Genomic DNA, 17,197 nt, shown 5'->3' with positions numbered 1-17,197 from the left:
TATTTACATCATTTCTGTCTGTTCTAAGGTGTAACTGTGAGTGAATTGTAAGAACAGCTACAAGCTCATCATGACTTAATTGTTTCACTTGATTCTGCGACAGAAAATAGTAATAAGATTTTTTTATAAAATGTTGTGAAATTGTCTAGCTCACTCTTTCTGAGTTTTCCATCAGTAGACGTTTATAACTTACAGCTTCACTATAACCAGATCATAATAAGGTCCCGTGTTTGTTAATATAATTTCACCATGAAATCACAGATATTATTTTTGATTTCCAGTGATCACCATAAAATTCTGGACCTGTAACTTGAATGGTTTTAAAATCTAGTTAAAGGATAATTTAAACAAAATATATTGTTTTTTGAGCTTTACAAATAGATAATTGCTTAGCTGCCTTGTTGAATAATAATTTATTTTAGTTGAATAGGAAAAGTGATGATCTCATTCATTTTAATATGAAATTCTAGGAATTTGGGCAGCTACTTTTTAAAAAAAATGTGAAGTGGAAAAAAGTATGTTTTTAATTTATGGAAATATTTATACTTAGAATTGCTCCAAGCCCTTTGTAAATTGTTACCTCTTGCCCTTTTATTGATGGAATAAAGTAACCTTCTATGCTAGCACCAGTTTGTCCTTGTTCTGTTGCATTAGTTAGTTTCTGATATGTTGAAGAGGGTGAAGAGGTCATGTAGAAAATAGAATAGACAAAAGAATGAAAGCAGTATGCCCTTTAGTCTCAAGTGGAGACTTTGTCATATATGTATCAGAACAGAATTCCCAACTAATATTATTGTTTTTATTCCTAGGTGGACACAAATGATGCTGACTTAGCAGATGAATCTGCCTTTGAGTCTCAGTACTCTCCTGATAACGACAGTATCTACTCCACTCAAGCCTCTATTTTATCTCTTCACAGCAGTGCTTGTAGTGATAATCTGAATTTTGGTCCCTCCCTTCCATCTTCTCCTCCCAAGGTACAAAGGAAATGCCATTTTATTTATGGGAAAACTTTGTGCGTAATTTCCCAGAGGTCATTGTTAGTGGGGTGTTTTGGGAGGGGCATGTTAGAGACATTATGTTTTTCCAGTCAGGGATCCATTATCAGATTAAAGTGCAGTTTCCTTTAGGTAGTGTTAATTGGGTATCTTGTAGACTCCAAGGGACTATTTAAATCTAGGTTCTGTGATACAGCGTGATAGACACAAAGGTTCAAAACTTTGATTAGGATTTGCATGTTAGACAGAAAAATTTTAATGAAATGTTCTCAAATTGTGTTCTTGGCGGTGTCTACCTTGGAAAAATTACAAGAGTTACTTTATTTTCTTAATGGTTTTAAAGCTGACTTTCATGGAAAGTTGGACAGTAAAATATTCCTTTCATTAATTTAATATTTATTAGCTAAGTTAAAGTTAATGCTGTCTTACGTTTTTATATAAAATGATGCCAAAGAATACTTTATATAAAAACCCCAGTGAATGGCAAAATTATGTTTAAGTCACTGGATGCGAATGGAGAAATTAGCTACTATTTGACATGTCTGTGCCATCTAAATTTTAGAAATAGATTATTGGTGTAAGTGCCCCACCCAATGCTATTTATTTTCTTGATGACACACTCTATAATATTTATTAAGTAATATTTTAAAACTTATCCAGTCTTTTGGGTGTGGAATGATATCTTACTGTTTGAATTTGGAGCTCCTGATTACTGGTGAGGTTGAATAGGTTTTCCTGTATTGGCCATCTGGTTTTCACTTCCACCAATGGCCTCTTCATATCTTTTGGCCATTTTTGTGTGGAGTTGCTTGTCTTCCTGTTGATTAGTTGGAGTTGTTTATATTTTCTCAGAATTGATATAAAGAGCAATTCGGTGTATATTTATGAGTATATGTGTGAGTGTGTATACTTTAAAAATCTGAAAATGTGTGGGAATGATTTCTTTCAACTTCAGGAAAGAAGTTATTCTTGGAGAAAAAATAAAGCATGGGAATTAGCTCTATCTGTAACACATTATATCCTTTAAGAAGAAAGAGAGATTGAAGAAAATATGCCAAAATATTAATGTCTGTTAAATCTGGGCAAAGGGTTCATATATGGTTATATTTTCCTGTGTTGGAAATATACTGTAAATAAATATAAAAATTAAGATAAAAGACTGAATAATAATTCTTTCTTAAATATATGAAATATATGTTTTTCATGTAAATTCAGTGGGAAGGGAATCTGTATTTATGTATAAGTTGAAAAGTGGAATTTCCATAGGCCTTGGGCAGTTTTCCTCCTTTCCTGATTAACAGGTAACTTTTTGGCCAGAACATTTTCAAAGCATTTTCTTTCATGTTCAAGGTGCACCTGTTACCCTTGTAAATGATGCTGGATAATCTCCTTGAATTAGTTTGCAAGGTATAATCTTGAATAGAGCAGCTGTTCCTCTCTCACCACACCTGAGACTGTCTATCTGACTGAGTACTTGTCTGGAACATATTCCATCTTTACTGGCCTCAGGGCTGGAAGCTGAGTTCATCTCCTCATGGAATCTCCTAATCTGCAGCATAGCACACTCCTTCTTGCCAGTGGGACAGATTGCATTGTTTACCTTAGTAATTGTTACTTAAAGGGATTACACAATCTGGATACTGAGAAGCATATATTTTACAGGGCAAATGCTGGCTGTATGCAGCACAACGTATTGGCTTACTGAAGTCTGTTTGTCGTTTTTTTTTTTCTTTTCATTAAACAGTTTACTCTTTTGTTGAAGCAAATTTTGGCAAGCTGGCCTATTAACTGAAATATTTAAACTACAAAACAACAAAGAAGATATTAATGAGGGTGTTTTAAAACACATTGTGAAACTCCTGTGTGCTTTCGGTTTTCTTAGAAAGTAGGGCTGTTTGTGTATCATGGTAAAGCTCTGCAACTTTTTTTTTTGGCTTGTTTGTTTTTGTATTTGTTTTGTGGCATTTTTTTAGTACCTAGATATTTTACTGGAAAAATGAAAAAATTAGATGATTCATTCATCTTCCTATTACGTTGCACTAAATTTATTTTAAAAAGAATGACAGTTTGTTACAGAATATAGAGTAGACCATTTTTCTTAAAGAAAAGTGAGCTTACTTTGGAATTCTTTAATTGATAAAATCATACCATGTATGATGCTTAAGAAAAACAAAGAAGCTTCCATACAGATTTGAAAGAAGGATATAATAGAGTGTGAGGATCTCAGTGATTCCTCAGGCTTTTGACTTTGCTAATTATGTAATAATCTCGTAGCCTTAAATGGTGGCTGGAAATGCACAAATAATTTTACCTCTCTCCTTTACCTTGATGAGAAGCCTTTGGACCATTGCTAGGTATGCTACTGGAAGCTCCAAGAGCTGATCACCCAGAGCAGGGACTCATCATGGAGGGAGGTCTTCCCCCTAAGGGTACAGCCTGGGCCATGACAGCTGCTTAGACGGCATAGGGCTGTAGGCATATGGTAGACATCCTTTGCACAAAGTTCTCCCATTTGGGGGATCATTCTGCTTTTTTTTTTTTTAAAGGAGTTATATTTGCTTAATTTGATTAATTATCATTTAAGGACTTAAGGGAAACAACCATTACTCAAGAATCTGAAAAATATGGCCACTTCAATGGTATTTGGATTAATAGAATCAGGTCACTGAAATGTGGATTTTAAAGGCAAGAAGCCAATGGGTTTTCTCATTATTCTAGGTTTTAACTATTCGATTAATTTTTTTTTGTCCCCCTTTCTTTGTCACCCCAAGACATAATAGAATGCAGAAATAATTGTTTTAGAAACTTACTAAATACCTGTAGACTTTCGTTTAAAAGCTCAGTATAGTTTTGGGGAAGAAGATGCTTTCATTTATTTTTCCCTATTTTGGCTTAAAAGTACAGTCAAAAAAGATTCAGTGACTATGTAATGAATCTCCTCTTCTTATCCACAAGGCCATGCCCAACATTCCCTAGTAAACCCACGTTCTCACTCTTGCTCCAGGGATGAAATGATTACCAGTTTGGTGCATGTCCTGCATTGCTGAATATTGGACCCTCTAGGAAATGCTGTTGTTCCTAGTGCAAGTTGGACTTCATGTTTGTCACGATTGAAACCCCTCCTCATACCTTGCACCCCAAACAAAACTAATGGATTCCATGATTTTTAAAAAAAATCTATATATTTAGAGGAACAAGTCTCCACTTAGTGTTTTACTGGAGCATAAAATATTGCTGCCTTCACATTTAAGTTTAACATGTTGATACCATTTTTTAATTTTTATTTTTTGGAGAAAGGGTTAGTCTCAAAAGCTAATTACATCATTCTAGTCAAGATGATGAGAGTGATTGTGGAAGTCTTAGTGACAAAACTGCAAGCTCGCAAAGGTATGAAAGATGTTGCCTTTTCCCTCAGTAGGGTAAGAATACAGATAATAAAGGAAGGGTACCTTATCTCAGAAAGAGTGGGAGAACAATTTAAGTTGGAGCAGCTGTGCTTATGATATATTTTTAAAAGTATAGAAGGACTTCTGTGATAGTTATTACTGAAGAAAAGCAGGTTGTGTCCAGTGAATGCTTAAGTATTTAGCTCGTCTATGTAAACATATTCTGTGGGTAAATGATGTGCCCAAGTATAACATTATATGCATTACGCGTAAAAAAAAGAGCTACTTTCAAATATAATTGACATTTTAATTTAACCTTTCCCCCATTTTCCCTAAGAACAAGAATGTGAAAAAAAGCAGAACAAGAATAGGAGGCACCTATTAATATGGAATTTTGAAAGACTTCAGTTTAGATACCAAGTTGCACTGGGAAACCGTAGTTATTTTTGGACATCTTATGAGGGAAGAACTGCTTTTCTTTTAGATCCATGAGACTTTTAAAAATAAAAGTCGGTTGTTCAGCAACTAGAAATGTTTCTGAAGTAGGCGTATGTTGTCTGCTATGTTGATTAGCTCTTTCTTTTCTATGTGCCGGTGTTAACTCCTTCATGAATAATTCATGGAGATTTCTGTTATATGATTTATAGTAAACCCCAGCTAACAAGGGCAGCTTGACCTCTTTTTGTGATGAAAAGTAGTTTTGATTGTCATCTTTATTTGAGAAGTGGTAGGGATGATTTACTGATAATTATTATAATAATTAATTTAGTAATACAGAAGCTAACCAATTCTCTAGTAAGTACGTTGTTTTGTTTTTTTCATAAGACTAAAATAAAGTTGGTTGAATGAGCCAACAGGTTGTTATTTAGGTTCTAAGAGTGTGGAGGATGATACTTTCTATCCTTTGTTCCTGAGGATTTTAAAGATGGTATTTGCTTATATGATATTCCTACTTGCCTCAGTGCTTTATACGAGGAATATTTGATATTTCCAGAGAGACGAAAACTTGATTGAACAAGAGGAATGTAATAAACTGTGTTGGAGCCATTGATTACCACCTTAGAAAAAAAAAAAAGAGACCCATATCTCACACCACACCCTGAAATAAATTCTAGATGGGTTAATACTGAATCTGCCAACTAACCATTTATAAAATTGGAGAAAAATACTATAAAGCATTTCATTTACTCTGTGCAGAGGAAGGAATTATTAAGCAATATATAAAACCCAGAAGCATAAAAAAATTGACAAATTTGATTACATAAAGAATTTCATAAAAAATTACATGAACAATTCTTAATCACATAAAGAATTTAATTTCAGCATGTATAGGTATATAACATATACAAACTTAAAAGACAGGTGACAAGGATCTCCCTGGTGGCGCAGTGGTTAGGAATCCACCTGCCAGTGCAGGGGACACAAGTTCGAGCCCTGGTCTGGGAAGATCCCACATGGAGCAGGGCAACTAAGCCTGCGCGCCACAGATACTGAGCCTGCGCTCTAGAGCCCACGAGCCACAGCTACTGAGCCCACGTACCACAACTACTGAAGCCTGCGCACCTAGAGCCTGTGCTCCGCAACGAGAGATGCCACCGCAATGAGAAGCCTGTGCATCGCAACAAAGAGTAGCCCCTGCTCACTGCAACTATAAAAAAGCCCATGCGCAGCAACAAAGACCCAACGCAGCCAAACATAAATAGATAAATAAACTTATTTTAAAAAAAAGACAAGAGACAAACAAGCTTGGAAAATACTTAACAGTATATATCACAATGACTTTATATTCAGAATATGTCAATGACAACATATTTACTGACAAGGAAATCTCTCATGTTAAGATATTAAAGATACTTCAGAAAAGCAAGTAGAAATGTACTACTTAGTATATAGTTTAGTTTAGATTTTTAAAATGAACATGTATATGTGCATGTGAATGTGTGCATCTGTGCTTGTACATATGTGTTAGACAGATACATAAAAAATTTGATGAATAAACACCCAACAGATGCCAGCCCCTTATTTCTACTGAGGAAAGGACTGGATGAATGAGCCATAAGGGAAGACTTGCATACTATACCCTGTATGCATACATAATATACCTCTGTATGGCCTGAATCTTTTTTGAGGATAATGTATTCATACCCTAATTTTATACTTTAAAAATGTCAGTAAAAGGATTGAAGGAACAATTAATACACTTATTCAACAGCAGTTCATGGAGGAGCACTGCTTGTCCAAAGCACATAAGTGATGCAGTATATGGGTTGTAAGTAGATACATGTATTTATGTAGATCTGTAGAATTTTAGAGTTTCAGGGAATTTTAGAAATTATGTAACATAAAGCCAAGAGAGGTTCTGTAATATATAGATTGTTAATAAGAGAGTTTGGATTAGAACCTACATCTTATGACACCATTTCTTAGTACTATTCCTTCTGCTACAACTTGCATAATATTTGAGAAAAATTTCCCTATAAAAGTATGAATTGTATGACTTCCTTTTCAACTACATAAATACCTACAAATCCCTATCCAAACAGCGTTTTTCTTGGAGGTTCTTATAAATTGAAATCAATTAATGTCATACTGTTTATCTTTGAATTTTATAATGAATAGAAACTTTCAGACAGATTGGATATGAGATACTTTCTAAATGAGATTTAGAAATATATATTTACTTTTCCTATATGTATTGAACTCTGAGTAATTTTATTAGTAGAACAGAATATTACGTCTTAATGATCTTAAGTACTAATATATTGTACTAATATGACTCAGTATGAGATGTATGATTTGCAGGAAATGTATTCAGAATCATTTATAAAAATAAACGTGTTTGGACTATCAACTAAGCAAAGAATGTATGTTTGCTGATACTTCTTGAGTAATTAAAAATTATGTTGTGTTTGTTTTTCACTAAATAGTTGTTCATTAAGATCTTACGAAATGCATTGATGCAGTTCTGGCCATAATTTTTATTTTTTGTTCTTTAATCAGGATGTTACTGAAAATTCCTCAGATCCAGTACTTGACTTGCATATGTCCTTGGAGGAGCTATATGCCCAGAATCTCCTGCAAAGACGGGACGAGAGTCCGCCTTCAGTGGACTTGAGCATGGGGACTGCTTCTGGCTTTACCATAAATGATTATACACCTGCCAATGCTATTGAACAGCAATACGGATGTGACAACACAAGAATGTGGACTGAACCTCACCGACCAAATGAAGTTATATCAAGTGCAGAACTGAGTTCTCCTGTGCTGAGTGATTCAGCTGGAAAGGTGACATTCTCAAGAGATGGTTTGTGTATGATGATGAGGTTGGGGACAGTGAGGGGTTACATTATTCTGGCTCATCTGGAGCCAGCGCTTTCCTGATACTGAGATTTTCAGAAGACAACCTATGAACTTGTTTTGTTTGTAGGTTCTTGCTGAATAAAGCACAACCAGTTAGAGAACATGGGTGATGTTGAAATCACGCTCCAAAGTCTAGTTTTCCTTTCCACATGACTTATTTTTATTTTCTGACAGGGCTCCAAGTTCTTAATTCAACAGGGGTCCCTGGCCTCTGCTGCTGAGTGTGTCATGCTCCAAACTATATCCAAAGAATCTTTCGAGAGGACTATTACGATAGCAAAAGGCAATTCTAGCCTGGGTAAGTTTCTTATTTTCCACATACACCTTTCCTCCCAGACCCCTGGCCAAGAGGAAATATTGAACATAGTTTCAATGTTTTTGAGTATAGATAAGATAATAGATGTTGTAAAATTTCCCGTAGGTTTTTTCTTAAGCATTTAAAAAATTTTCATTTATTTATTTATTTTTGGCTGTGTTGGGTCTTCGTTGCTGTGCGCGGGATTTTTCTAGTTGCAGCGAGCGTGGGCTACTCTTCGTTGCGGTGCACGGGCTTCTCATTGTGGTGGCTCCTCTCGTTCCGGAGCACGGGCTCTAGGTGCACGGGCTTCAGTAGTTGTGGCACGTGGGCTCAGTAGTTGTGACTCGCGGACTCTAGAGCACAGGCTCATTAGTTGTGGTGCACGGGCCTAGTTGCTCCAAGGCATGTGGGATCTTCCTGGCCCAGGGCTGAAAGTCGTGTCCCCTGCATTGGCAGGCAGATTCCTAACCACTGCGCCACCAGGGAGATCCCTCCCTTAGTTTTTTTGGTTATTCTTTTTATGTACTTATTATTTTTATCTGAAATGGTTAACAGGTTTGTTTAATTCAGACTAGCTTATAACCCTCACTCTCCTAGTTATTTACAAGTATTCCTGAGCCTCATTTCCATTCAAGTAAAAGATATACGAAGCGTTTATGTATGATACAGCAAATCAGAAAAGGCATCCTTAGAAAATGAAAAGTCAGAGATTTGGAATTCTAAATTCTTTGGAAAAGGAAATTATTAGTTACTTTGAATGCTACCAGTTATGCATAAGTCAGTTTGTATTTAATTTCTTTCATTTGCTGAAATAAAGACTAGAAAGACAGGAGGTGCGCAACCACCAAAATTTAAGTGCAGTTATTCAATAGTCCTTCCCAGGTGGCGGGATTTTTGTGTCCTCTTTTACCTATACAGGGTTGTGGCTGGTTAATAATCCCAAATCTCCTGAATTGGGCAAAGAAGACCCGCTGTAGAAATAAAATCCTAATTACAGTAGCTAAAATTATATCCAGGTAGATCACATTTGTTCTTCTTTTGAGTTAAGCAGTGACATGGCTCAGCTCTGTCTTTAGGGCTCGGTGCTGATCAGTAGGGCCGTAAATCAGCTTCCCTGGAGGTCTGATTACAGCTCAAGACTCTCTGGTTAGCTGTGCTTCAGAGAGCTTTTTCCTCCTTCTAGGATGTAGCCAGCCAGCACCCTTCACATTGGTGTCTGTGGTGGGGTTTAGTTTCCTTGTTAAATTCTGGACTTGGCAGAGAAGCCCAGCAGTGCTTAGCTGGTGACTGGGATTCCGGTCTCTGCCTCCTTCTAGATTTTGTTCCATTTGCTGGCAGCTGGGCGCTACCAACAGCAGCTACATGGAGACTTATAGCAGAGAATTTCTACTTAATTAGCTTTACTATTTCTTATATATTACATTTAATAGAATAATATATAACTTAAGCTACAGAACTTTCTCTAATTCATTAATTATGGGATATGTACTATAGATACCTAAACATGTCAAAAATATCTCATCTGCTAATGCAGTGTTTCTGAAAGCATGTTGCTTACAATACTAGTTTTGTCGGCTGTTAATGGGAGTTATTAAATGGGTTCCAAGTTTCAAAGTTTGGAATGTGATAAGCTTAAGGAGACAGGTGTTTCTGTTTTCATCACTCAGTAGCTTTGATAGTCACATGTGCACTGTGGATCTCTAAGAAAAGGTTACAGGATGCAGCATTTCTCACATGTCATTGGCCTTTTTTTTTTTTATTAACTCATTAGACAGAAATTTTGCAGAGCCCATATGAGAGATCCTATTCTAGTATATTTATTTACTCAACTCTCAAACATTAATTATTTTCTGTATTCTGACTACTGTGCATAGACACCATTATATAATCATTTTCCTCAAGGAATATGAGGTTAGGAGAGTAGACAAACTGACTTCTAAAATCCTCAGTGCATTAAAATATCATACCTGCTGTGAGAGACCCTCATGCAGAGAACATTGAAGCCTTAAATGAAGGAAGAGTTGATCCCTGCTCTCTGAGTGTAGAGGAGTTTCTAGAAAGGTTTCAGAGAAGAGGAGATGTTTGATTTAGTCCTTGAAAAAGGAGATTTCTACCACCTCGTTGAGGCATTGGGAAAGTCGGAAGAGCCAAGGCAGAGAACTGTGAAACATCACTGAAGTTTGTTTGGTGTGGGTGAAGTGTGGCATAATGGCGGGCAAAGGAAGAGTTGAAGCTGAAGGAATGGTAGGTGGGAGACAGCTGCCAGGCGAGTTCTTCGTATGCAGGACACAGGACCTCCCTCAGGACACCCCCTGCCTTAAGCGCCAGTGGCCAGTGGGAGCTGAGGGCAGAGGGGTGACGTGACCAGATGTGTGTTTTACGATCATTCTGGCACAGGTGGATGAATTAGATCAGAAGCAGCTGGGAGGCTGCTGTAAGAGCTGGGGTTGGAGTACATCTGATTTTACAGTCTGACCCTGTGGATTGCTCACCAGTTCTTAGTTTGCTGAGAGAATGTTGAATTTGGTGAAATCTTTTCTTTCATCTGTTGAGACAGTCATATGGAGTTTTTTGTTTTTTCTGTTATGACATCGGGATATATCCTTTTTTTAGTGTAGTACAAGATACATAACATGCAACTGATCACTTTAACCATTTTTAAATGTATATTTCTGTGGCATTAAGTACATCACATTGTTGTGCAACCATCACCACCATCCATCTCCAGAACTTCATCTTCCCTGAGTGAAACTGTACCCATTAATCACTAACTCCCCATTCTCTCCTCTCCCCTATCTCCTGGCATCCTCCCCATTCTCCTCTCTGTCTGTAAATTTTGACTACTCTGGGTACCTTATGTAAATGGAATCGTATGGTGTTTGTCCCTTTGTGACTGGCCTATTTCGTAATGTCTTCAAGGTTCATCCATGCTGTAACATGTCAGAATTTCCTTCCTTATTAATAAAAGGCTGAATAATATTCCTGTGTGTGTGTGTTTACACCAAATTTCATTTATCCACTCACCTGTCGTTGGAAACTTAGTTGCTCCTACTTTAGCCGTTGAGTTTTGATTTTAAAAAGTATACCAAAATGATTAGGATTTTGGGAAAAAAAAAAAAAAAGAGTAGAAGGTGAAGTGTCCTTGCTTTCATATCCAGGAATCCATTTATACCTCAATAGTTTGATTTTAACATTAAAATATAAAAGAACTCTTTAATTTGCTTTGTGAGACTAAACCACTTACTTGTGTGAAATTATAACACCATTAGTTTACCAACCAAACTGTAATATAAAAGTGTTAACATATATATGTAATATATATCTTTTAGTTTTACTTTTCTGCTTAGTTTCCATTGTTTGAATAATGTTCATGCCCAAAATGCTTATAGGGCTTTGTCCTTAGCTGTTTGATTTCCTGGGACCCAGTGGAGTTCCTCTGGCATCTTGGAGTGCAAATTCTGTATGCCAAAGCGAGAATATTTCTCTCTTATCTCATTTGACAGGAGATTTCAATATTCTACGATGCCCAGAGTAACTAGATGTAAAGGATAATGAAAAAGGCCTATTTTTAAAATCTCAGTAGAACATTAAAACAATTTAATTAAAGCATTCATTTAAGCTTTTAATGTAGGAAGGTGTTGCCTTTACAACTTGAAGTAACAAAAAGTGTGGTAGCATTTTAGAATATCTAATTGAGACTGGCTTTGTGCTGGTAGGAGTGTGTCATGAAAGGGTCTATCACTGAACACATTTTCATAGAATAGGTCTCTTCTTTATGTGAAGTTGTTTTCAGTTTTCACTTTCTGGGTAATTTGTTTCTTTCCTAGTTATAATCAGAAGAAATTATTAATAAATGATAGGCTTCTCTAAAAGCTGTCATCATCCATTTGCTGTGATTTTAAGAATAACCTGGGTTTTTTAAACTTTGTTAAATTTAGTGGGGGGGATGTTATGTGCAGATATACACAGTTATGTACATATGCATGTAGTGACCTTTGAAAAATGTAATCGTGGTTATTTTTGATAAGTCTGTGGTACCTTGGATAATTATGTTGTACTAGGTCTTGAAGGTAAAAAAGTAAGAAGGAAAGGAGGGTGTTACCTTTTCTTCGCTGATGAGGTACAGAAACATAGACTCAGGAATTTCTCTGGAACCAGGACTCAAAGCTGAGTCTGTCTCTGGTTTTCACAAACCATACAAGGCACGTGAGTCCTTGAGTCGCTCAGAGCTGCAGTGGCATTGCTGTAATAACAAGCTTCATTTTGAAGCTGAATTACGATTTGCATTAAGACATTAGAAAGCAATGTAGCCTTGGATTGGAGATGTCTTTTAAATATATTCTGTGAGTTTTCTTTTGTACTTTACTGAGCACTTTGAAAGGAACACTACATGTGCTTTTCTCAAAAAATTCTTTAAACAACCCTGAAAGTGGACATTATCCCCATATTACAGATGAGTAAAATGCAGGTCATTGTGAGGTTAAGTGAGTTGCCCAAAGCCACACTGATTAGAAGTGCTGCAACTCAAATTTGGAACCAGTTTTTCGGTTCTACAGTACATGGTTTGGGCTATGCTACTATACCTCTTTTAGGAAAAGATTGAGAGATCTTATGAGTTACAACCAAAATCTAGTCAGTGGATATTACCTCGAAGTTATTGAAGCCCGAAAATGATCATTTGGTAAAAGGAAAGTACAAGCTGAGCTAACTGATGTCAACCTCTTTGTTCATGTGGTTGACATGACCTGACAGCCTTAATAACTGGTAGAGTCATGAGTTAAATATGCTGTTAAGAATTAATTTAGAGGTCATGTTGACCATAGCTCGTGAAGACTTGTTGCATGTCTGTGGCTTGCTTTATGGCAGAATGCATGGTGCCAATGAGAACAAGATGATGGGTTAGATTCCCAGGATGGGCCACTGAGTTAAGTTGTGTTTTGTAGTCATACATTCTGATTTTGCTGTAGTATAGTTGTCTGGTGGGTCTTGGTGGGAAAGATGGCAGCATCAGAGCAAACCAGCGTACCTATGGAAACGTTTCAGAGCCAGCCTCTTTGCTTGTATGAAACCCCCCTTGGATGAAGCAGCGTCTAGACTTGTTTTTTGGTTTATGTAAGCTCCTTAATAACAGTGCACTTAAAAATAGTTTGTATGAATCTCAACAGAATCTTTTAACTACATTTGATTAGTGGTTCATTCCTATCAGAAAATGGTAACTAGGAGCCTGGATGGCCCAAATCCAGGCATGAAATATGAGGTTGGAAACACATTGTAGTCAGGATCATTCTTTAAAAAATATTTGAAATATCATGTCTAATTTGGTATAGTTAAAGTTAATATTCAGAGAGAATTTCTTTCTTTTAAAAATATTATAAAAAACTAAAAACGGATTATTGACTTCTCTCAATGTTTTAATAAGAGAGTTATAGCTCTCCTTATATTGTTTAATTATATAATCTTGTTTTGGAAGGAACTTTTAGTACTTGGTTTTAAGTGAATTTATATTATTTTATGTTAAGTTTTCAATTTCAATAGGTCTTATATTTTTGAAGGAATAGAGTGAGGGTAGGGGGAGAATGGAGCATTAATTCAGATGGGTTTGTTGAGAATATTTTTCTGAGGAATTGATATCGAAGAATGAGAAGTTGTTAGCTGTGCAAGAGCTGAAGAAAGGGGGTGTCAGGCAAAGACTCTGAAAAGGGGGACTAGGTATATTTCTGAAAGAAGGCCATGTTGCTGGAACACGGCGGGGCCGTGGGGCAAGGAGGGCATAGCCCAAAGAAGGGTGCATGTCGGGAGGGCCAGGCCAGGAATTCCATATAGACAGGGCCATGTAGGTATGTTGTATATTTGAACAATAGGAAACTGTTAAAGGATTGTTAGCAAAGGGAGTGATGTGATGTGGTTTGTCTTTTTTGAATGGTTGCTCTGTCTGCTATGAGAAGAATGCATTGGCAGGGACAACTTTGGAAGCCAGGAGCCCAGTTATGAGGCTCGTTCAAAAAATGAGGCAGGAGAAGTGCTGGCTTGGTCTGGGTTTAGTATGGGTGTGGAGAAAGGTGAATGAATTCAAGATAAGTTTTGGGGATAGAAATGGTGGAACTTGGTGATGGATTAAATATAGGTAGTGAGAGAGAAGTAGGAATCCAGAACAACTCCAACATTTCTGCTTTGAGTAATGGAGAGTAGTATGGTGGTACCATTACCAAAAAGGGGAGGACAAATGGAGAAATAAGGGGAGATGGAGACTAGGGAGTTCAATTTTATACTTACTAGGCTTGTTTTTCCTATGAATCATTCAGGGACCATGTCAAGAGGGCAATCAAATATCCAAATCTGGAGCTCATTGAAGTTCACATTTGGAAATAAAGTGGTAATAGATTAATGTTTACATCAGTTTAATTCAACTGACTACTGTATGTTCAGGCACTGTGATAGGCACTGCGGATAAGACTTGAATACAAGCTTCTTGATGTTAGGAATTCTGTTATGCTTTTTTATATCAAGCTACCAGTATAGTACTTAGCACATAGTAAACATATAGTAAATATATACCAAATGAACAAATGATCTAGAAATAAGGTAATATCAGAGAGTTTCTTAGAGAACTAATTTTCCATTTATAGTCCTGCTCTTTATTCTTTCATATATGTAAGAGATGAACTATTATTATAAAATTGATTTGATACTGTTAAAATGTTCTCCCTGAGAGAGCTTTCTATGTAAGTGGCGACACATCACGTAGCCTAATAAGCTACATCCACTCCACAGTGTAGACCCTGTTTCATGTCTAATGTATTTAACATGGAGTGTCTTTAGGTATAATTTCACAAACATTTCTAAATTTACTTAAAAAATATTTTTGTTAGAAACTGATGCTTTCCTTTTGATTGTTTTTTTTACTGCTGAAAAAGTTACTCCTATTCTTTTATCTGTGAATCCATAGGGATTACTAAATTCAATTAAAATGAATTTGTAAGTCATGCTTTTTTTTTTTTTTTTTTTGTGGTACACGGGCCTCTCACTGTTGTGGCCTCTGCCGTTGCGGAGCACAGGCTCTGGACGTGCAGGCTCAGCGGCCATGGCTCACGGGCCTAGCTGCTCCACAGCATGTGGGATCTTCCTGGACCAGGGCATGAGCCCGTGTCCCCTACACTGGCAGGCGGACTCTCAACCACTGTGCCACCAGGGAAGCCCCAAATGTCGTGCTTTTTTAAAAAAAATTTATTTTATTGAAGTATAGTTGATTACAATGCTGTTACTTTCTGGTGTGCAGCAAAGTGATTCAGTTATACATATATATAATAGGTTACATTTGCTAATCCCAAACTCCCAATCCATCCCTCCCCTACTCCGCCTCTCCCTTGGCAACCACAAGTCTGTTCTCCCTGTGAGTCTGTTTCTGTTTTATAAATAAGTTTATGTCATATTTTAGACTCCACATGTAAGTGATATCATATGGTATATTTGTCTTTCTCTGTCTGACTGACTTCGCTTAGTATGATAGTCTCTAGGTCCACCCATGTTGCTGCAAATGGCATTATTTTGTTCTTTTTTATGTGTGAGTAATATTCCATTGTGCGTGTGTGTGTGTGTGTGTGTGTGTGTGTGTGTGTGTGTGTGTGTTTACACCACATCTTTGTCCATTCATCTGTCAATGGATATTTAGGTTGTTTTCATGTCTTGGCTATTGTAAATGGTGCCGTTCTGTATTGTAAATGGGGTGCATGTATCTTTTTGAATTATAGTTTTTTTTCCGGATATATGCCCAGGAGTGGGATTGCTGGATCATATGGCAATTCTGTTTTTGCTTTTTGAGGAACCTCCATACTGTTTTCCATAGTGGCTGCACCAATTTACATTCCCACCATCAGTGTAGGAGGGTTTCATTTTCTCCACACCCTTTCCAGCATTTGTTATCTGTAGACTTTTTAGTGATGGCCATTCTGTGACCGGTGTGAAGTGGTACCTCATTGTAGTTTTGATTTTCATTTCTTTAATAATTAGTGATGTTGATGAGCATCTTTTCATGTGCCTCTTGGCCATCTGTATGTCTTCTTTGGAGAAATGTCTGTTTAGGTCTTCTGCCCATTTTTTGATGGGGTGGTTTGTTTTTTGTTATTGAGTTATATGAGCTGTTTGTATATTTTGGAAATTAAGCCCTTGTCGATCGCATCATTTGTAAATATTTTCTCCCAGTCCGTAGGTTGACTTTTAGTTTTGTTTATGGTTTCCTTTGCTTTGCAAAAGCTTATAAATTTGATTAGGTCCTATTTGTTTATTTTTGCTTTTGTTTCTATTGCCTTGGGAGACCATGAAAGTCATGCATTTAATGTGTATCCCTCCTTTACCATAGGAATGACAGTAAGTGCTAATAAAGATGGCTTGGGGATGATTGTTCGAAGCATTATTCATGGAGGTGCCATTAGTCGAGATGGTCGGATTGCTGTTGGGGACTGCATCTTGTCTATTAATGAAGAGTCTACTATCAGTTTAACCAATACCCAAGCACGAGCCATGTTGAGAAGGCATTCTCTCATTGGGCCAGACATAAAGTAAGTATCATTTGGATCCTATTTTGGCTTGGGAAATTCAGGAATTTCAATTCATTAATCAGAATTTTTTTCTCAGTACATACTTTTGTTTGATATACAAAAATTATTATATATTTATTTAATATAAATCACTGAAGAATTTGACTATTCCTGAGGAGTTATTGATTGTATTGATTGTAGTCTTTAGGACACTATATCTACAATCAATAACTTCTTAATACTAACAATACTGAAATACAGTTGACCCTTGAACAACACAGGTTTGAACTGCACAGGTCCAAATATACCCAGATCTTTGTCAGTAAATACACAGTCGGCTCTCTCTGGGTTTCACATCGTCAGGGGCAACCACCTTGGATCAAAATTTCCATCTGAGGTTGACTGAACCATGGGTATAGAGGGCCAGCTGTACTCTGCCATTTTATATGTCAGGGACTTGAGCATCCGTGGAGTTCGGTATCCATGGCGGCCCCTGGAACCAGTCCCCTGCAGGTACCTAGGGACAGCTATACTTCAAAACGATGTTGCCTTCTATTTTTAATTCTCCAGTGATTTCTGCAAAAATCTTAGATGTGAGAGATACGAAATCTCTTAATAGAG

At 36.8% G+C, this 17,197-nt stretch overlaps 1 protein-coding gene across 6 annotated transcripts in view; it reads left to right on the top strand.

The window, feature by feature from the left end:
* Positions 1 to 17,197, top strand: part of MPDZ (multiple PDZ domain crumbs cell polarity complex component) — a 180,170-nt gene that overhangs the window by 93,034 nt on the left and 69,939 nt on the right. For all 6 annotated transcript variants that reach the window (XR_009519879.1, XM_060014753.1, XM_060014752.1 and 3 more), the window contains 4 exons: positions 810 to 977; positions 7,385 to 7,669; positions 7,919 to 8,042; positions 16,399 to 16,597. Coding sequence is in view for 5 of the 6 variants with exons in the window: in XM_060014753.1 (XP_059870736.1) it covers positions 810 to 977; positions 7,385 to 7,669; positions 7,919 to 8,042; positions 16,399 to 16,597 (776 nt within the window). In the remaining variant the exon portion in view is untranslated. The remainder of the gene's footprint in view (positions 1 to 809; positions 978 to 7,384; positions 7,670 to 7,918; positions 8,043 to 16,398; positions 16,598 to 17,197) is intronic.

The sequence above is a fragment of the Delphinus delphis genome, chromosome 6, assembly GCF_949987515.2.
Source record: "Delphinus delphis chromosome 6, mDelDel1.2, whole genome shotgun sequence".
Classification (NCBI taxonomy): Eukaryota; Metazoa; Chordata; class Mammalia; order Artiodactyla; family Delphinidae; genus Delphinus; species Delphinus delphis.
This window is presented reverse-complemented; position numbering and strand designations above follow the sequence as displayed.